At 35.8% G+C, this 22637-nt stretch overlaps 1 protein-coding gene across 4 annotated transcripts in view; it reads left to right on the top strand.

The window, feature by feature from the left end:
* Nucleotides 1-21969, top strand: part of LOC126095173 (troponin T) — a 43958-nt gene extending 21989 nt beyond the window's left edge. For 2 of the 4 annotated variants that reach the window (XM_049909902.1, XM_049909906.1), the window contains exons 6-12: nucleotides 1853-2071; nucleotides 2269-2339; nucleotides 2560-2581; nucleotides 2929-3009; nucleotides 6332-6410; nucleotides 14839-15060; nucleotides 21533-21969. In XM_049909902.1, coding sequence (XP_049765859.1) covers nucleotides 1853-2071; nucleotides 2269-2339; nucleotides 2560-2581; nucleotides 2929-3009; nucleotides 6332-6410; nucleotides 14839-15056 — 690 coding nt within the window. In that variant the 3' untranslated portion in view covers nucleotides 15057-15060; nucleotides 21533-21969. Of the gene's footprint in view, nucleotides 1-1852; nucleotides 2072-2268; nucleotides 2340-2559; nucleotides 2582-2928; nucleotides 3010-6331; nucleotides 6411-8013; nucleotides 8093-14838; nucleotides 15061-21511 lie in introns of all 4 variants that reach the window. The other 2 variants (XM_049909905.1, XM_049909904.1) reach the window with 2 other exon arrangements.
* Nucleotides 21970-22637: the final 668 nt, after the last annotated feature.

Here is a 22637-nt window from a genome sequence, read left to right on the forward strand (position 1 = left end):
TGGTCTGAAACCAATTTACATTTTTCTGCCCACTCCTTTGACTGGTGAGCAAATCAATTACTGAGTAACAACGCAGCCAAATTGTGAAATTGTACTGAAATCATAATGCTTAGTGAATGGACAACTTTACAGTTGGCATTTGAAGTGTCTTTCATGGTCAAGAAAAGGTGTCAGCCCATTCCACAATGGAAAAACATCAGTCCACATGTTCTGGTTTACACTGAGAATTGTTGATAACTTCTGCTGCAGTGTTGTGTATGTACCAATCAGGACGCAGATAAGCATACATGACACTTTTATGAATCACTGTTTACGCTCACCTCCCCTTCTCCTTCTTTCCCTAAATAAATGAAGTACAGATTATCAACCAGAGAGCAGAACATTCTCCAATTTACCCACCAGAGAGGACACTATACTGAAGTTGGTGAATGGGAACATGTAATTGACCATCAGCACACATCTGCCAATTTCTCATTCTGTAACTCAAAAGTACAGTATTCTGAAAAAACTGCTAATTTACTTGTCCACTGACATGTTGGTGAAGAATGATTGGCCCATTATGTCATTACCAGTAATTCCAACCCAAACACTGACACTAAGACAAAATATCGATACTAAAGTATTACTGCTGAGAAAAACACAAATATTCCATGGAGGTTTGCAGTTGTCTGCAGAGGCTGGTTGTTTACATTAATGATGCAACCTCTTTAATCATGTCAAAGTTTATGGGGAAGGTACAGTCCTGCACATGGTTGGCACTGGAAAATGTCTCAGTGTGGTAGACTGTTTTAACCTGGTAGGCATGTTTATTTAAGTTTATTCCTACTTACACCTCAGTGCAGGCTGAAAGTTCAATTCTGCAACTAATTATTAAGCTATGGTTAAACTATTTCTTGACCAGCTTCTTTCTCCTAAAAATGCTAGTCACACAAAGTAATGCAAGTGAGCTTCTGTAGAAAAAGAATAGGAGGGACACAGCATCATGGAGATGCTTAGAAAACTGAACTTGCAGGTGCTTGAAGCTGAACGCAAACTATTCCATGAAATTCTACTTACAAAGTTTCAAGAACCAACCTTAAGTGATATCTAGGAATATAATACAACCAAAAATGGGTCAAATGGCTCTGAGCACTATGGGACTTAACTGCTGATGTCATCAGTCCCCTAGAACTTAGAACTACTTAAACCTAACTAACCTAAGGACATCACATACATCCATGCCCAAGGCAGAATTCGAACCTGCGACCACAGCGGTCGTGCGGTTCCAGACTGTAGTGCCTAGAACCGCTCGGCCACTCCGGCCGGCATATAATACAACCCTGCCCCACGTGTCACTACTGTATCAGTCATAAAGACAAGATAAGACTAATTACTGTGTATCCAGAGGTGTTTAAGCAAATATTTTTCACGTGCTCCATTGACAAATGGAATGGGAAGTCCTACTAACTTGTATAATGGGAAGTACCCTATGCCACACACTTCATAGTGGTATGCAGAGGAAGGCCATAGATGTGAATCAGTCTTTGTTTCAGATAGCAGAACATTGTCTAGAAAGGCCTACAAATTTAACGTGTCAAGAACATCACCACCCTATCATATCTGACTGCAGAGTGAATGTTCCATTCTAAAACTTGATAGCTACTTGTAACTGGAAATGTTTTTATGATAAGTCAGAAGTACTTGATCTACTACTAATTACATTTGTAGATTTTATACTATCAAAATTACTTCAATTTTGGATTTTTCCATTATCATGAAATAACATACTTATAGGTGTATAAATAATGCAAAGGTATAACAAAAGAGAAGGTTTGTGAGTTTATAATCTATATGACTTCTTCCTCTTCAACAGTTCAACATGTCATCTGCACAATTGGAGAGGAACAAGACCAAGGAACAGTTGGAGGAAGAGAAGAGAATCTCCCTGAGCATTCGCATCAAGCCTCTTGATATTGATGGGCTCAGTTTAGATAAGCTGCGTACAAAAGCAACAGAACTGTGGGAAACTATTGTAAAGCTTGAAACAGAGAAATATGACCTTGAAGAAAGGCAGAAGAGGCAGGACTATGACGTGAGTTCAACTAAATGAACATTTCACAATTGAAAATACACGTGATAAGTACACAAATAAAAATCAATAGCTTGATGATAGTTACATGAATGTTCTTACCTCTACATAATTTGTTCATTATATATTTCCCATTATTCAGGTTATATCTCTAATCAGAAATGTATAATCCAACACAACTGCATGATTTTGTCTTGCAGCTGAAAGAACTGAAGGAGAGGCAGAAGCAGCAGCTTAGGCACAAAGCTATGAAGAAGGGTCTGGATCCAGAGTAAGTGTACCTGCAGTTACATTCATGAATTCTTACCACACACAGCATTATTTGTATTCTTAGAGTAAATAAGACAATTTAATATCACCTAACCTGTTATTCATACTGCCTAGTATATTCTAATTCTCAGAACCATTCATAGAGATTTATGTTTACAGGATTATGTGATGACATGAATAAACCTTTACTAATTATTCCACTTCTCTCTCTCAATTTTCAGAGCACTGACTGGAAAGTACCCAGTAAGTATCAAAAGCCACTTCACGTTAAACTTATTTTTCTTACTGTTGTAGGGTAGGAAAAACTTTAACTGGCCAACCACTCTTTCAATCATAAAATTAAATTTTCAGTTACATTTTCTTGGATGTTTAATCACAAGACTACTCTCAAAACAATTTAGAAGTAGATCTCTTGTGAGGAAAATTTTTCTACAGACCATTCTTTTTATCTGTATCATTCTAATGAAGTATTTAAGGATGATAAATAGTATTATCTTTATATTTTCAAATAGTAGTCTTCTTGTGTACTTATTCTTCAGTATCGTAAATTATATTAATTTTTCATTTTCTTAATTTTATCACTTTCACAGCCTAAAATCCAGGTTGCTTCAAAGTATGAGCGCCGTGTTGATACAAGATCATATGACGACAAGAAGAAGCTCTTTGAAGGGGTAAGACTTTCAATGCCTCATTTGTAAACAATCTACATTCCTTAAGTATTACGTCTTATACACACCCTCCAAGTAAGTTGAAAGACAATCAACAGTCATTGCTCATGAAACCACTTGTAAAAATGAACATTTTGAAACATTTAAACAGTTGCAGAAATCACACATATTGTGTGTAACTAAAGAAAAAGAGTACAATGTCTAATTTTATTTTGAGCTAAAGATGAGGAAATGATTATAAAGAATGGTAAAAATGTCTTTATTAATTAACCAATCAACATCCAATAACATTGGTAGTCTCTTGTTGTTCTCATTATCTTCTGAAGTAATTTTTCTGGAAACAAGAACTTCACAGCTCCCTCATACACTGAAGGTTGATATAAAAAGAAGTCTGTCAGCCACAGCAGGTATAAAATGCAAATTATGGTACAAGAAAAAAATATAAACCATTAAATTCTGGCACCATATGACAAAAAAAGGCAAAGGATACTGTATATTAACCACTTCTTCATCTGTGATAACCAGATGCATATTTCAATGGAAAAACGATTACAGTGAGAAAAATGGTGCCTCTAGGCACATGTACCAGTCCAATACAAAACAAAGATAAAGTAATGGGAGTCATTTATGCAATATTAAATTTGAAAGAATTAAGACATTTTTTTAATATATACTCAACATAACATAAAAGAGAGAGATGTAAATGACAAAGACAGATAAAAAATTAAACGTAATAAGCCATTAACACTAATACATACAGTAAAGCAATAAATCTTGTTTCACTATATCCTTTAATTCCCATCTGAACATAGGACCTCCAAAAGGAGTTGAAAACCACTCTATTGCTTGCTGTATCTTTTGCATTTTACCAGCATTTTCTCACAACTGTCAGTTTGAGAAACTGAAACAAGAAAAGCTCATAATAATGTAGGAGTCAAAAGTAATCTAAGGGAAAAACAGTGGCCATGAAATATGTTAAAAATCAGGGTTATGTGAATAGAAAAGTAAAAAGTAAACACAAAATCATGAGACAGAGCAAAAGGAGGAATGGGGAGAAATAGAGTTCTTTTATCTGAAGCCGTTATATATATATATATATATATATTAAAAAAATAGAGGGAAACATTCCACGTTGGAAAAATATATCTAAAAAGAAAGATGATGAGACTTACCAAACAAAAGCGCTGGCAGGTCGATAGACACACAAACACAAACATACACAGCAGATATGTCTGCTTGTGTCTGTGTATATGCGGATGGATATGTGTGTGTGTGCGAGTATATACCTGTCCTTTTTTCCCCCTAAGGTAAGTCTTTCCGCTCCCGGGATTGGAATGACTCCTTACCCTGTCGCTTAAAACCCAAATCCTTTTGTCTTTCCCTCTCCTTCCCTCTTTCCTGACGAGGCAACCATTGGTTGCGAAAGCTAGAATTTTGTGTGTATGTTTGTGTGTCTATCGACCTGCCAGCGCTTTTGTTTGGTAAGTCTCATCATCTTTCTTTTTATATATATATATATATATATATATATATATATATACACACATAGTATATATATACACACATAGTTATAATAGAAGGAAACATTCCACAAAGGAAAAATATACCTAAAAACAAAGATGATGTGACTTACCAAATGAAAGTGCTGGCAGGTCGACAGACACACAAACGAACACAAACATACACACAAAATTCAAGCTTTCGCAACAAACTGTTGCCTCATCAGGAAAGAGGGAAGGAGAGGGAAAGACGAAAGGATGTGGGTTTTAAGGGAGAGGGTAAGGAGTCATTCCAGTCTCGGGAGCGGAAAGACTTACCTTAGGGGGAAAAAAGGACGGGTATACACTCGCACACACACACATATCCATCCACACATATACAGACACACATGACACACATGTCTGCTTGTGTCTGTATATGTGTGGATGGATATGTGTGTGTGTGCAAGTGTATACCCGTCCTTTTTTCCCCATAAGGTAAGTCTCTCCGCTCCCGGGACTGGAATGACTCCTTACCCTCTCCCTTAAAACCCACATCCTTTCGTCTTTCCCTCTCCTTCCCTCTTTCCTGACGAGGCAACCGTTGGTTGCGAAAGCTAGATTTTTGTGTGTATGTTTGTGTTTGTTTGTGTGTCTATCGACCTGCCAGCGCTTTTGTTTGGTAAGTCTCATCATCTTTCTTTTTAAATATATTTTTCCCACGTGGAATGTTTCCCTCTATTATATATATATATATATATATATATATTTTTTTTTTTTTTTTTTTTAAATCATGGTATCTTCTTGAGAAGTATTCATTATAAATGTTTGTAAATGTTTTTATTAATTTTTCTTTTTAATGTTCTTTATTTTATTTTTATTTTTTTAAGTGAAAACACATCATTTACTTTTTGCTCTCTTTGATGGTCATGTACGGACATTTATTGCTAGGCAAGTGTGATTTTTCTCTACATATCTATCCCTGTTTTACTTTTTTTTTCATTTTTAACTTTCTTGTCTGTAGTTTAGACATAGAAAGAAAAACTATCATCTGTGTGGCATTAACAAATGGGTGGCTAACTTGGGAACATGGCCTACAAATGCTACCCTGCAAATCAAGATCAGCGGTGCCTGAGTTATCAGGCATATTGAATACATAGTTTTAGTGTGCTCACAGTGCTGTGAAATACACACAATACAGAACAAAGTAAATGAACTGGGAGGTATCTTAACCAGTAAACCTTTTGTATAAACCCTGGCATTAGTATTACAATATTACTCAATTCCCTTTGGCACACAGACATCAGTCTAAAATAGTTAACCAGAATTTTAGTTACATTTAATGGTATCTCTCAATTTTTGCAATCTTTAACTTATTTTTCTAAACTGCTAGACTTGGTTACCTGACTTTGCACACACTGTGTTATCTGCAGCTGGTGGACTCTAATATTGTTTAAATAAATATGCGTGCCAATGGCTAAAAACCATTTATTTATTTCACGAATATATTGCTTAACTTTCAAATGCCATTGATGTCATGAAGACATCTTGCTTATTTTCTTGCATTTCTATACATTGTACTTCCACTTTCATAACACTATTTTTCCTTGTTAATTGTGTGTGGCCTTTACTGTGGATCTTAATCACATTAATTTCTATTTCTTATCAGACGTCAGACTTCATGCTTTTGACAACCGCATTTTTACCTCTTTTGTATCATTACTTACTACCATTTTCAAAACAAAAAGGCACATATCTAGCTGCAGTTTTATTCATGGAAAAGACTGTGATGAAAAAAACACACATTTTTCTTGCTTAGTATAACATTTATTCCTGTCCTCATGCAGGGTTGGGCCACATTAAGCTCTGAGGTAAATGAAAAACTTTGGAAAGAGAAGTACGAAGTGTTTACCAAGAGAAGCAAGAGTAAGTAGTGAGGTGGTTCCAGCCACAGAGAACTGCATTTTTTGCTGCTTGTTTTTCCCTACCTCAGGCACCTCACTGCTGGGACAAAGCAACAGGCCTGCCGATATCTCCTAGAGATGTGTATTACTGCACTGATTTAATATGTTATTTATTATACCTGTGTTTATTCCCTTAGGATATTCTTCCACAGAATATATGGCTGGACCTTTACGAGATTGTTTGCTATTTCATGACTTACAGTCAAATAACAGTTAAATATTTATTAAAATGTGATAACACTAACACAACACTTAATTGTCCATAAAGTTAAAGAGAACTATATGACTGCTTAATGCATCCCTTTACAAATCTTTGTTCATTGCAACATGAGAACTGAAAATTCAGAAATATAATTATGATTTTTAACTTGGGATCAATAATAAATATTTATAGTTCTTTTCATTCTGGAGGATTTCAAGTAACACTGAACACTATCAGCAGCATATGAATGCAGAAAATAATGTTATGGTCATTCGTCAGAAGTTAATGTTCACATTTTTGGTGACAAACACTTGTATAGTGGAGAATGGTCACTACTTGAAGATCAACAAAAGTTAATATTAACAACATATGGTAAAGATATGAGTGCTACATTCCATAAAAACGAAATTTTAAGCTGCAGACAGGTGCAATTAAAAGACACTTACACATGAGCTTTCGGCCACAGCTTTCGTCAGAAAAAGAAAGAGAAACATGCACACCCATTCATTCACACAAACATGCATATTTCATCCACACATGACCATCATCTCTGGCAGCTTGGACCAGAATGTCAAAAGTATTCTTTCAGAAAAGGAAACCAACCTGTATAATATTTAGAATTTATCAGTTTCTTGTTTGAAGTTTCTACATAAGCAGCTAAAGATGAATTTGCTAATCAATTCATCCTTCAACTGAATGAATGACTGCATGAATCTCAGTTCTATCAATTTCTCAAAAGAACAAATGATTCAAAAGCTCTGGAAAAGCAATTTATTGCAGATATTTATTCATATTTCTTTATGTTCCTTTATCTGCAAGTTAAAAGAAGATTTTTGTTCCTCTGATTTCAAACAATACTCTTTCCTATTTTTTGCCTTCATTCAAAGTAAAGAATAAAAAATAACATAGAAAATAATTCACTATATTTCTTCTCTGTAATTACTAAACCTGGATAAATAACCACATTCTCATCTAAAGAGAGCTTTTAAATTCATTGCCTTGTTCATTTCACTGTTTTGGCACATAACACAGATGAATAATTGTGCCATCAAAATTGATCTTTTTTGTTGTAACTACAGCCTATATAGTTCTCTTTCCCTGCCGATGACATGAAAGCTAACAGGTTGCATCTGTGGGTCCTTATGAAACCGTACAGCATGTGCACGTGCAACGTCTTTTCACTTTGGTTTAATTAATTTTTTTTTTTTTAAAGAACAGCACCGGTTGCAAAATCGTATTGCCATCTCTCTGTGGAAGAATGACAACACAGCAAAACTAACATATCTGACTCCTGATGCATTTGTATGACTGATTGTGTGCTCCCATTTAATACAATGCGTGGCTGCTTGGTCTTCCCCTTCAGGGTTTAGCTGAACAAAACAAAGAAGTCCTGGAGAAGCAGTGGACCGATAAGGCTACCGAATTTGATTCAAGACAAAAATGTAAGTTATGTTCAAGAAAAAATTTTACAATGGAGGTAACTTTTTTTGCGATTTTTATATGTTTTTGCAGTAGCTTGGCATAGGAAAAAAGCAACAACATTAAACTTGCAGTTAATTAGCAGTTAACTCTGTCTTGAAACAACTATATCAGTAGAGCTTTTTCAGGAGCCTATGCTTCACTCTTAACAAACACTTGCATATAGATTCATTGTGATATATTAACAGTAAATACCAAATTCAAATGACAGCAAAGCATTTTATTTGAAAATTAGTTAACACTAAAATGTTACATTATATAAAATAGCTTTGTAGTTTACATATCACATTCATCGAGAAAAGCAAACTGCTAAAACTGATTTAAAATTTTTGCTTTCTTTCATATTTCAAGTAATGTTTTTATCCACTGGGAATTTTTTTTCTGTGTAGAAATCTATGCATGTCACAATAAACCCAAGAGCAATGTTGATAATACATGGTAATCATTTAAGACTATATTTTCCGAATACTGAGAAAAATGAACTACAAATTTCTTAGTTCTATAAATTACCCCTTGTCAGGTTAACATTATCAGACAATGTGTTTTATATTCTAATTTAACAGTCCCTTATATAGAATCTTAACATTAAAAAATGATCTTGTCAGAACATTCAGAGCACACAGTTAATAATAACATCTTTTTCACTAACAACTGATACAGTTCTTTTAGATTATAAAAAAGGTAAGGAATAATACAAATAAAACACTCGAACTTTAGTGAAACTGCTACAGTATCTTCTGGTTATATGATGACTTCCACAAGACGACATTAAACAACCTGCAGACAAAATACTATCACTTAACCCAAAGTCCAGGGAATGCTACAGAATCTCTCCATGAGACAAGACACTCAAGGTTACAATCTCTTAAAAAGTCTATGATGATTTTCTTCAGTCTTTTTTGTAGTGCAGTGCAAGGATAGTGGTGATACTAGTGGTCAGCTGGTGTTTCAATATGCTTAGTCTCTTGCACAAATTGAGTTGCTGGTTGTGGTATTCTTCAGACAAAGAGAATACATGATTTATATCATCTTCTGCAGTAGAGTCAGAGGAAAGAATAGGGGAGTCTCTGATGCCTGCTCTATGAAAGTGACTAGGAAAGTTGTCTTGATGGACATTGGGTGCAGTCTTGCAAATGTTAAATCTGTAAACCATGATCTTTAGAGGGTACGGGTTGCAACTTACGGCATTATCTCTGCAACACCATATTTCTTTCCTTTTGACATACTAAAATTTCAGGGATGTTGTTGGATACATTGAAATCATGGTAAAAAAACTGTGTGTTGTATGGTACATCATTTGCGAGAAGGTCCAAGACCCATTTTGTTGGGTGTCTGGGTAAGGTGGTATCCAGAGAAAGTTCAGTGAATTTTCATACTTCTATAGCTCAACCACATTTTGTATTATGTTCTTAAAATGAATGCTGTTCCTCCATACTGCTGGGGTGTTAAGAGCCAGTACACTTCCCAAGTCCTATGTGGTATGCATCTTGTTGCAGTCCTAGATGCTTGACATGCTGATGGGTACTATCTCTGCTGTAAACACTGATATGTTTTGGGGGAGGTAGTACGACTGCTCTTCTTGGAGATAAGCACAACTGAAGGTGCTCGTCACATACAGTTGATGAATTATTTTCAATCTCTCAGTGAAAATTTTAAAAATAGAACGCCACTCATTTGCATAAGTGTTGTGAATATATTGTTAATGTATGATGTTTCTTGTTTGGGGAGCAGATGTATGCTTCACAAAGTGGGTAGTTGAGAAAAAGGAATTCTGAAGTGCAGGTTCATCTTGTGAACTAGATAGTATAAGATGATTGTTACAGATGGTTGTTAATAATGAATGCTTAAATTAGAATAACTGAAACAACTCTGTGACTGGAAAGATTCTTATGACATGACTACATTGCACAGAATTAAACTTTGGGACCCCCCAATTTTTCATAATTAGATGATCAACAGGGGCTTCTCCAGACAAATGATAATTTGTCTCATAAATATTCCAATCATTTATTTCCTGAAGAAAAATTCCTTTTCTTTGGTCTTACAGTCTGTGAGGCAACTGAGATAAGATGGAAAGAGTACTACTAGTACTATATGTGTCAATGCAAATTATTTACTGTAACAACTGGAAACATTTCCAAACTGTGGAAATGTATGTACAAATGATATCATCTGCACACTCAAACATATCATTACAGGGGAAATAAAAATATAAAACTATAGTTCATGATAAGTAACGAACCAGCAGATTGCACCTAATCACAAATGCAAACAGAACCAAAATGTAATGCCTAATTCCTTAAATAGCTGTTTATAAGATGACTGTGGGTGAGAACCACATATTATTCTTAACAGCACATTCTTGAGAGTTGGAGACTTTCTTTCTTAATGATGAGTTACCCCAGGAAGTTATTCTATATCACGTTATTGAATGAAAATATGTAAAATTTGTCAACTCACTGACTTGCCTCTCACCAAGATATGCAATGATTCAAACTGTAAATATGGTTGAACTATGTTGTTTTAGGAGTCATTGTCTTTCCTTAAGTACATTAGCTCCCACTACCACAGTTATAATCTGCTGTCATCAGGACTAAACTGAAATATTCACTTAATGACAGAAAGTAAAACTATTATCTTAAGACTAATACTGATGATTATAACTTCCCAATATGTCATTCTTCTCAGTGAAAAGGTTCTAAAACCAAGATCAGTATTTTGAGCCAATTTTATTTAGTTTTGTTATAATGTGTGAATATCTTGTGCCCAAATGACTGATCTTCCTCAGTTTGTTTTTTCGTACCACTGCAACTGAAATGTGTGAGAATTTTTGCTGTTTTTAACTTATAACTTGAATCACAATTCTCCAGATTTCTTTCCTTGAATGCATGTTATAACTTAATGTGCTTTTATAGTAATAATGTCAAGCTGAATGTGGGACTGTATAAGTTTTGTTTTCTATGCAATTTAATGTTAAATTATTTCACATAATAACGAATTTTGATAAATGCAGCTGAAAAATACTTTGTAACAATGCAGTATAATGATTATTTTATCAGGTTGCCCTCCATGGGGGCATTTTACCATTGTGCAGAACTTCATTTTAAGATTGCTATGTTGTTGGTTCTAGAAAAATAATCAAAGGTAGCAGTCACACTGTTTGTTTACTTTATCTAACTCCTTGGATTGTGTCATATTATAATCAATTTCATATGACAAAATGACAATATTGTAAAGAGGATAGTTCCTACTCACCACATAGTGGAGATGCTGAGACACCGATAGGCCTAACTGCGACTCAGCATCTCCACTATATGGTGAGTAGCAACTATCCTTTTCATAATATAGTTATTATTCCATCCTGCATTTTCCATCATCTGATAAAATGAACACAGAAGGCCTTGACAAACAATAGCTGATAACTTTTACTGACTGATTCCTAATGGCTACTATTTTTAATGAGTTCTTATGTAGTCTCTTGATGAACAAGATTACAGTTTTCTTACAGGTACATAATGTTTTCAAACTACAAACATTTACAACAGGAATAATCTTAGAAATTTGTTCCATTGTTCACTGAACGGCTTAGTTTACAGGACAGCAGCAAATGTGATTAATATGCAGGTTTTGGGTGTAGATGCAGATCATAAAATTTCAATTTTTACTGCCTCCTTTACAAACAAATCAGCAACTATTCCCTAAACGCTGTGAGTAATCCTTATAAAGACATCTACGACAAAGAAGAAACCGAAAGGTATAGTATGCCTTGAAAATTCTTGGTAAAGCATATGTAAATATTCATTAAAAGCATTACATCCCATAAAAATATGTCCACAAAATGAAATGGCAGTATTTTCCCCCCATTATAAATCAGTGTTCGATGTCACACTGGAGAGCCAATAACTAATATAGAGACAATCAAGTAATCAAGGTCTTCTAGAATAAATAGCTTCCCTCCTATATCATACTTATATATGAGAAGATGACTGATAATGATACATTTAAAAGGTTTATGGGAAGAAAGAAAAAAGAAAATCAAACAGAGAAAACTATCAGAGAGCAACTGTTGATTCTTCAGTTATAAGGAATACCCTGAATAAACACATCACTAGAAATTATAACTGTTATTTATTCCTAATCTAATGAACAGCCTTATAGGCTCTTAGTTGTTATGAACAAGGTTAAATTCCATATCTCAGTTCTTATTTCAGCACTCCTAATAGTAGTTATTATAAAGAATTTGTTATGCAGAGGAGAATAACTTTATGACACATAATTTAATAAAAATTACTCACAAACACCAACTGATGTTTTAATCTTTTGACACTCAATCCATAAGTTGACAGAACTTACAAAAATAGAATTTGCAATGTGGTCAACCTTACACATCCAAAGATTGCCTCACTTGGTATAGTTTACTGCCTATTTGTTGATGAATAGAGAGGTAATATTACATCAAACGAAAAATAGGTGCAGAACAGGAACACTAGCTGCAATAACAACTGTGTAGGCATTGAGAATGGCACAGCTCTGATGATCAAGAACCAACATTAGGCTCTATGTAGCACTGATGTATGAGGGTGATCAACAACTCTGAATTCATCCATGCTAGTTAGTGTAGCATCACACTGGGGACTTTGCATCTGGGTTAAAAACAATGCATTCCACACTGACTACTGAGATAACTTATAGTGTGTTAAGTAAGTCATTGCTCATGTTTACAAGATGTGATGACATGAAGAAAGAATGCAGTTAACAATTAAATATTGTACCAAGTTAGACACAGAATTTTTTTCTTCTTCTGGGAAATTTAAAAGCATGTTACCAAAGAACATTAAACAGTTCACAGTATTTTGTAGTTTGATGAGATGAAAAATCTGGTGATGACATTTCTCGACATAGTGAAAGCATATGACAGTGTTCCCTGGGAAAAGGCATGGGCAACCTTGAAGAAAAAGTGAGTTGGAAAGCAAACACTTGAAGTCATCCAGGCAACGTATGAAAAAAGCTCTAGTTGTGTGCAGACACCAGTTCGAAGATCTGAATGGTTTAAGAATGTTATGGGACTAAGACAAGGAAGTGTGATGTCACCACTACTAATTATAATGGTGATGGATGTAATAGTCAAAGAGATGAAAGAAGCCCATAGAGGATGGGGATGAAGCTGTTGATATTTGCTGATGATATTGTGATGTGGGGAACAAACAGTAAGCAGGTACAAAAACAAATAGCCATCCACATGATAAGGTCAAGAAATTTGAAATGAAATTTAGTGTGGAGAAAAGCGAGATCATGGTGGTAACCAGAGGGGAAAGAGAGGGCAAGGGACAAATTCATGTTAAGGGACAGGATATTGAAATAGTGGACAACTTTAAATATTTGGGAAGTGTATTAATGGGGAATGCTCGTTTGGAGACAGAAATCAGCAAAAGAATACAACAGAGCGGTACATTTTAGCAGTGTGTGAGGGGCTTGGTGTGGGGATGCGAAGTGCTAATGAGGTGCAAGCTGGTGCTATACAAGACTTACTTCACACCCATACTAATTTACGGCTCAGAGACTTGGACTATGACCAGAAGAGAGGAGAGTGGGATACAATCCAGTGAAATGAAGTTATGAGAAGTATGCTAGGGAAGACTAGGAGAGACAGAGTGAAAAATGAAGATGTTCAAAATGGTTCAAATGGCTCTAAACACTATGGGACTTAACATCTGAGGTCATCAGTCCCCTAGAACTTCGAACTGCTTAAATCTAACTAACCTAATGACATCACACACATCCATGCCTGAGGCATGACTGAAGCGTCTAGAACCGGTTGACCACTGCGGCTGGTCACGAATATGTTAGGAAGGAAATTGGAGTGGAGAAGTTGACTGAGAAAATTGAAAAGAATAGATTAAAATGTTTTGGGCATGTGAAGAGGGTGGGAGAGGGAAGAATACTAAGAAGAATGATAGAGTTGAAGATTGAGGGCAAGAGACCAAGAGGAAGACCGAGGACAAGATGGATTGATACAATAGAGATGAGTTTAAGGAGGAGAAACCTGCTATGAAACCAAACTGTGGAAGAAGAATGGTGGAAAGGCAGAAAAGTAGTGAAGTACCATTGATACCCCATCCTGACCAGATGTTGGATAGAGGGGAAATGAGGATGATGATGGTGTGATGTTTATTGCTAATTCCCCTCAGTGGAAATGTAATGACTGTGCTAGGTTTTATGACAGACTAAAGTAGTTATCGGAGGTAATACCTATGAAATAAGAAAAAAACAGTGGTATGTACTCATCATTGCAACAAGTTACAATAGTGTGTCACACAATGACTGGAATCTACGTCCCTGCCCCTTCCAAGCAATGTACTACTAACTGCACTAGTCAAGCTGTCTCCATAGTTGGACTGTCAGTGTGCCTGACAGCATGTAATCCTTGGGTAGTGCATAAAATAAGCTAGCTGTCTTTCAGGTAGTCAAGTGTTGAACACTTACTACTTTCCTGCTAAAATGCAACAATTTGAAGATGCAATATCTATCAGGGCATTTTGTTGTTCACAGGTAACATCTGAATAAATTTACATTGTTACAGCTTGTAAACTTCACTTACTGAATCACTGTCATAATATTTGCTAATATTCTTGGCCAAAACACGGTTTGTTCTAGCCAGCTATTTCGGCATTAATTATTGAAATCATAATGCAAAGCATTATCCCCACAGCCAAGCTGCCCAAATGGTTTGGCGAGAGGCCAGGCAAGAAGAAGGGAGACCCAGACAGCCCCGAGGAAGAGGAAGTGAAGCCTGTTGATGAAGATGAGGAAATTGAAGAACCCAAGTTCCAACCTGAGCCTGAAGAGGAGGAGGTTGAAGAAGAGGAGGTTGAAGAAGAGGAAGAAGAGGAGGAAGAAGAGGAAGAGGAAGAGGAAGAAGAGGAATAGACAGGTACACAACAAAAAATTCTATATGTTTATTAAGGAAAGGAAAAAAATTAATATATATCATACGTGTGACTAAAGTATCCTATTAAAAAACACCAAAGTATGAAAGGACATTATTTGTTAAGTCAAAATTAATTATAATATCTCACAAATACATTGACAGGTCCATTCTCAGAACAACCAGTATGAAACAATTATGACACATATTTTAGTTTTCATGACATTATCATGAAAAGAAAAGCCTCATGTAGTTGTCCTAATTCTGCACTGTTGGCACTTGTCGCTGCATCTATTTAGACAGTGTGTCAGGATACACTCTACCCTATATATGCATCCATTATACGCATTTTTTTTTTTTTTTTTTTTTTTAGCAGATACCTCACCAAAAACTAAAAGTAGCTCTCTGACACAAGTAGTACACTTGGCTTCATTTGAATTACAAACACCAGATTTTGCTTATTATCAAAATTACTTGACTAAATATAACTCACAGTTTTCAAACACTGAAAAGACCCTTCTCTACTAATACAAAAAATATCAAAGTAAAACATTTTTTTTCATTTTGACATGTGTCAAGAATATTGCATTTCTATTTAAGGAATCAAAATCTGATAAATACAGAAAAAATACGCTCAGAATTTCTGTTCAGTAACAAACTTCCTGCAATATTTGAAGCTACTTGATTAAGAATTTTTCTTGGGACAGTTCGCATCTTATGTCCTCAGACTTTTCTTTTATAATTTCACTTTTAGCTAAGTTTGTATAGCATACACTATGCTCTCATTATTAGAGCTTACAAAGTGCCCCAATTCTTACAAATAAGTGTAATGAATAATGTAAGATCAAACAATGGAAAATCTGGGATGGAATAGCAACAATATGAAATGGATAGTCTGCTACTCACCACACAGAAAGGGTATTGAGTGGCAGACAAGCTTATTGAAAAGACTGCTAGATATTATTGGCCATCAGACTAAGTCCCTTGTCAGATGTAGCCAAAACACATCCATATTCACATGCATAATTCATGCACTGTATGTGACTTGTGAATGTATGTGTGCTTTGGCTGTATCTGGCAAGGACTTAGTCCAGCAGCTGATAACATCTAGCAGTCTTTTCAATGTCCTTGCCTGCCATTTAATACATACTCTGTGCGATGAGTAGCAATCAACCCATTTCAAATAATATTGAATTCCTAAAGACCAAATTGCAGATTGCAGTAAACCACAATAATATGATTCCTTAGACACTGTGGTAGCCCAATTAGTAATGACAACTTACAAACAACAAGCCATAAAATTACTCTTAAATTAATTACTTGAGCCAAGTATAGTGTGTTAAGTGTAAGTTGGCCAAATACCTGAGGGTTTTGTGGTGAGCAGAGGAAATAAGCCCAACCCCCACACAGACCACCATGGGATGAGGAGCTATGTGGGGGAAGAGGGGAGGAGGGAACAAGCCCCATGTGCCTCCCACATTACAGGCACCTTAATTTATGCTTCACGCTTCAGCAAAAGCAGAATTGATGTACCAAGGTAAAAAAGACTTAAATATTGTTTATAACTGAAACTGAAATTGTCTTATGTACTGGCATGTTTAATAAAGAACATAACTGCACCAATTATGTACACTTACTAGAAGGAAAGGAAACAGTGCAAAATAGAGTGAAGTACAGCACAGTGACACAGCAGACAAAGGATACCTCAGACAGTACTGTCAGTTAGGCAACACTGGCTGAACTGGAAACAAATGACTAGTGGTTGAAGCCTTCCAGTTTCTTTCAATTCAGGATTAGAGAGTTGTTCGAACAACTTGCAAACACACTGTATATCTCCAGGGCTATCTGCAACAACCATCAGAAGATACTGGCTCAGTGCACAAATTCCTATATCTACCTCTATAGTTCGCAAGTGACCTTACAGTATGGTAGAGGGTACTTTGTGTGCCACTGTGCTTCCCCCTTTTCCTATTCCAGCTGTGAATAGATCCCAGATTATAATGATTGTTGGTAAGCCTCCATGTGAGTTAGAATCTCTTGAATTTAACTTCATGGTTTTTTCATGAGAAGCAATATATTGGCTAACTCTTCTAAGAACATCTGCTCTCAGAATGTTGACAGTAAACCACACCATGATGCAGAATGCCTCTGTTGTATCATCTGGCACTGTGGCACTGGAATTGGCTGAGTATCTCCACGATGCTTCGAAGCCTATTAAATGAATCTGTAACAAAATGCCTACTCTCCTTTCAATCTTCTCTATTTCCTCTATCAATCCTCTCAAGTACAGATTCCAGACAGAAAAGTAATATTGAGGTACTGGTCAAATGATGGTTTCGTAAGCTGTTTCCTTTGTGACTGGACTGCATTTCCTGAGGATTCTTCCAATGAATCTCCACCTGGAATCTGCCTTATCTGTGATTAGTTTTATCTGGTAATTCCACTTTAAATCACTTTTTAAGCATACTCCTAGATATTTTATGGATGTGACTGGTTCCAGTCACTGATTTGCAATTGTGTAATCATACAATAATGGGTATTTCTACATATATATGTGCAATATGTTATATTTATTAATGTTGAGGGTCTACTGCCTATCATTACACCAAGTGTTGATCCTCTGCATGTCTTCCTGCATTTCGCTAAAAATGTTCCATTGCAATTTCTCTGTACACAACAGCATCATCCGTGAAAAGCCTCACAGAACTTCCAACGTTATACACTAGTCATTTACATATAGTGTGAAAAGCAATGGTCCAACAACACTCCCCTGGAGTATGCCTGAAGTTACTCTTATGTCTGAAGATTTCTCTTCATTGAGAATGGTGTGCAGGTATTCTGTCTGCTAGAAACTTTTCAGTCCAGTCACACTACTTGTCTTATATCCTGTAAGCTCATATTTTGGTCATTAGCCAACAGTGCGCAACTGTACCAAACATCTTCCAGAAGTCAAGGAATATATCATCAACCTGGACACTTTCTGGATCTTGGGGACCAACAAAGTGAGTTGAGATTCACACAATCCTTGTTTCTGGAACCCATGCTGATTCCTACAGTGTAGATTTTTGGGCTCCAGAAATGTCATCATATGTCAGCGTAAAATATGTTTCAAAATTTTGCAACAGACCGACCTCAGAGATATACGAGGTGTGACAATAAAGTAATGAGACTGATGTGAAAAAAAGTGTTGCTTACCATTTTAGTCAAGTTTAGTGTTGTCTCCTTCAAAGTAGTTCCCTTCTGATTGCACACACTTTTTCCAGCATTTCTGCCACTGATGGTAACATTTCTGGAACTCATCTTCTGTAATATCCTCCAAGACCCTCATCACAGCTTTTTGGACATCTTGTGTTGCTTGAAAATGGTGTCCCTTGACTGCCGTTTTGACTCTTGGAAATAGAAAAAAGTCGCACAGAGCAATATCTGGTGAATAAGGTGGGTGTGGTAGTACTGAAATTTGTTTTGAGGTTAAAAATTGCTGTACTGACAGAGCAGTATGAGATGGCGCATTATTGTGCTGCAGAATCCAATTAACAGCAATGTTGGCACAGACAAGAAGAACTCTTTTATGAAGTCTTTCGAAAATTTCTTTGTAGTAATATTGGTTAACTGTTTGTCCAGGAGGCTCCCACTCTTTATGAACAATTCCCTTGGAATCAAAGAAGCACACAAGCATGCATTTCACTTTTGACTTTGACATGTGAGCTTTTTTTGGTCTGGGTGATCCCTTTGAGCACCATTGCGAACTTTGGTGTTTTATCTCTGGATCGTACTGAAAAAACTAACATGAATCACCAGTGATAACATGGCTCAACAATTCTGGATTGATTTCCATTCGCTTTAAAGGATCAGCTGCCACATTTTCCCGTGTTTCTTGTTGTTGTAGTGTGAGATTTTTGGGCACCATTTTTGCACAAATCTTTCTCATACCAAGATCTTCAGTTATTATTAGACAAACCATTTCTTGATTGATGTTCAGTTCTTCTGCAATCATTTTCACAGATAATCTTCGAACAGATCATATGAGTTCATGCACCCTGGCCAAGTTAAAATCCGTCCATGAGGTTGATGGTCGTCCACTGCGGTCTTCATCTTCAACATTCACTCCGCCTTCACTAACCATTTTATGCAAATGAAAAACTTGAGCTCTTTGACATAACCTCCTCTCCAAATGCCTTCTGAAGTTTACCATAAGTTGTCATCGCGTTTTCACCCAATTTAAAGCAAAAAGAAAGGGCATACCATTGCGCAATATTATACAGTTCCATTTCTGTGACAAGAGACACAAACACTTGTTAACTTATTAGCGGTTCCATTTCTGTGACAAGATACACAAACACGGGTTAACTTATTACAGCACAACTCACAACTGAGCAGTTGCATCGTTGTGCTGCTTGGACTAGAAACAACTTATAGATCAAGGTCAAAGATATTGTGCCTATGCAAGCCTGCAGGGTTTCCCCATCTTGCAAAGAAAATCAGTCTCATTACATTACTGTCGCACCTCTTAGGCCTATACTTCTGTGCATCTGTTTTGGCCCTTCTTGAAAATGCAAAATGTCTGCCCTTTTTTTGGTTCAATCATTAGGTACACTTCCCTCCCTGAGAAACCTACAGTACACTGCTGCTAGAAGAGGAGCAAGATCTTTTGCATACTGTACATAAAACAGTTCTTGTATCTCTTCAGGTCCAGTGGTCTTTTCTCTGTTGAGGAATTTCAATTACTTTTCTATCCCACAGTCAATTATTTTGATATCTGTCACTGACATTTGTGCACTGATTTAAAGCAAGAACATGGCGTGACCTTCCTCAGAGAAACACATGTGTGAAATGACATTTAGTATTTCTGTCTTCCCTGTGTCATCTTCTGTTTTAATGTCACTTTCATCACAGAGTGTCTGGGTGGATTGCTTCAATCTTTCTATTGATTTAATGTAAGGCCACAACTTCTTAGGATTTTCTGTTACATCAATATATAGAATTTTACTTTAAAATTCATTGAATATTTCATGAATTGCTCTCCTTACACTGATTTTGGCTTTGTTCAATTTTTGTTTGTCTGCAACGTTTTGGCAACATTTAAATTTGCAGTGAAGCTATCTTTTTCTTTGGTAGGAGTTTTCTGACAAGGCTGTTGAACCACAACTTTGCTCAGCACATACCTATCCAGAGTGTATTTTCATCATCTGTACTTGACATTGTCAACAACCACTACAGAGTAGGCTTGATCTCTTATACATATTAGTGATATACTTATTTACAGACACAATTACAGACATCAACTTTGCCCATTGATGCTCGACATTTTTAGTGCTGGAGATGAAATTTTCATGTTGACCTCTCAGGTATTCTGAAATTTGGTTCTTATTTATCTTATCATTTTCACAGATAATCTTCGAACAGATCATATGAGTTCATGCACCCTGGCCAAAAATTTCATCCTAATTTTCCTTATATTCCTCTTTACAATGATGTTTGGTGATACTATGATGGATTTGTGATCACTGATTTCCCGTTCTATGATAACTGTATCAAACAGTTCAGGCCTGTAGATGCAAAGAGATCTAATATGTTACCTCATGAGTCAATTGGAAAAGGCGTTTATGTCAATGATTCGCTGTCCCTACTACCCAACTTAATCACTCAAGTTTCACAGTCTGTAGCTGGTAAGTTGAAAATCTCCAATTAATACTATATTACTACTCTTAATGCTACAACATGAGAAAGAAATTTATGTGAAATATTCCCAAAGTTTCCTTTAAATGTTCTGACGCTCCTGCTCCTCAGGCAGAAGATTTATAACAGCATTTGATGACCATATTTGATCCACATTTAACATTCATTCAAAGCCAAATTATTTCACTTTCAGAATCTGTGCTAACCTCTCTAGATATTACAGTATTTTTTACAGCTATAAACATGCCTTCACCACTGGCATTTATCTTTTCTTTGGGATATACATTCCAATCTGAAATTAGAATTTTTGGTTCAAATAGTATTCTGCCTATGGGAAAAAGTGATTGACATATATTATACAATAATTTTCATTTCTTTTAGGCCCAATTACAGAATACACATTTAATTGTGGCCATTTTGTCCATCTTCAGAGACAATAAGACTTAGGCATCATATGGTGAACAGAGTTCTTTGGTTTAGTATGACAACACATGTAGTGGACATACCATTCACCATATGCAGACTTATGGTTTCTGAAGATGGCCAAATGTATAGATGAAAGCATTCATAATTAAAATTGTGCCCTCTGATTAAGGATGGAAGAAACAAAAATGATTGCGCAATAAACTGTGGAAGATATTTTTACAAGCTTCATCACTGATAGTATTGTGATTTTTGTTACAAGGGAGACATGGTCATTGTTTGCATGAACGCAGTTTCACACAAATAAATATACAATTATTGTCTCCTTTGAAATATAGTAATTTTTTGCATTTTTCAGCTGATTCTTTCTATGCTCCAGGGTTTGCAGAAGAGCTTGGCCATTCTCCTCAAAGAAGACCACTTCACATCTCCATCTGGGTTAATCACCTCAAAATTCCAGGACTGAACATCATTCATTGTAGGGGTGGAGCCATCAGAAGTTGCAATATAATGATTTCAGTTATTGCACACATAAAATAATTGGATATCATTGTACCATAAAAATATTTTAAATATACTGGATAATGTTGTTTTTATCGTTCGGTTTATTTTAAAGTCAAAATATTTTTATACATTTACATCTTATACTGTAAGCCTGTTACACATTATATTCTACACCTGTTACAGTTCTCTGTCAATTAAAATGTGTAAGGTTGTTCAGTTTATGTCAAAACAGAACTCTCAATGAAGTATCTTTGACTTGCAACTGACTTGTGTAATTACCATTTATTCTGGTAAAGTCTTCAAGAAAGTCTATCTATGCCTTTAATTACTAACACCAATGAGTTCACATCGCTGGATTCCAGAAATCACCAACATCTTAAATGAAGAAAAAATTATGGACAACCCTTTATTTCTTTTTTTCTTTCTTTTAGATTTTTCATCAATTTTCTTTTTCTTTGGGGGAAAGGTGTATATGTATTTGTGTGTCTATCTACCAGCACTTCCCCGTTTGGTAAGTCACAGCATCTTTTTTTTAAATATGTTTGTATACTTCTTTATGCAATATTTAACAAACAAGATACCTTAATTCCTTATGCCATACTTTTAATATTACATCATCTCTTAATGTCATGGGAACTGTGAAGATTTTTATGTTCATACCGTATACGAACATTTACTACTAGCACAAGACATATCAAAGAACAATAAGTAAAGTTGATACAATACTTTTTCAACTCATTCAAAAGTAACCATAAGACAGGAAAGATCCACCCTGCAATAGCAATATTAGAAAATTTCAGAGAACTGACACAACTACACAAAACATTAAATCAAAATACAACTTGAAGAAAATTTTGAAAATGTCTGCTTGTGTCTGTGCATGTGCGGATGGATATGTGTGTGTGTGCGAGTGTATACCTGTCCTTTTTCCCCCTAAGGTAAGTCTTTCCGCTCCCGGGATTGGAATGACTCCTTACCCC

The sequence above is a fragment of the Schistocerca cancellata genome, chromosome 8 (assembly GCF_023864275.1).
Source record: "Schistocerca cancellata isolate TAMUIC-IGC-003103 chromosome 8, iqSchCanc2.1, whole genome shotgun sequence".
Lineage (NCBI taxonomy): Eukaryota > Metazoa > Arthropoda > Insecta > Orthoptera > Acrididae > Schistocerca > Schistocerca cancellata.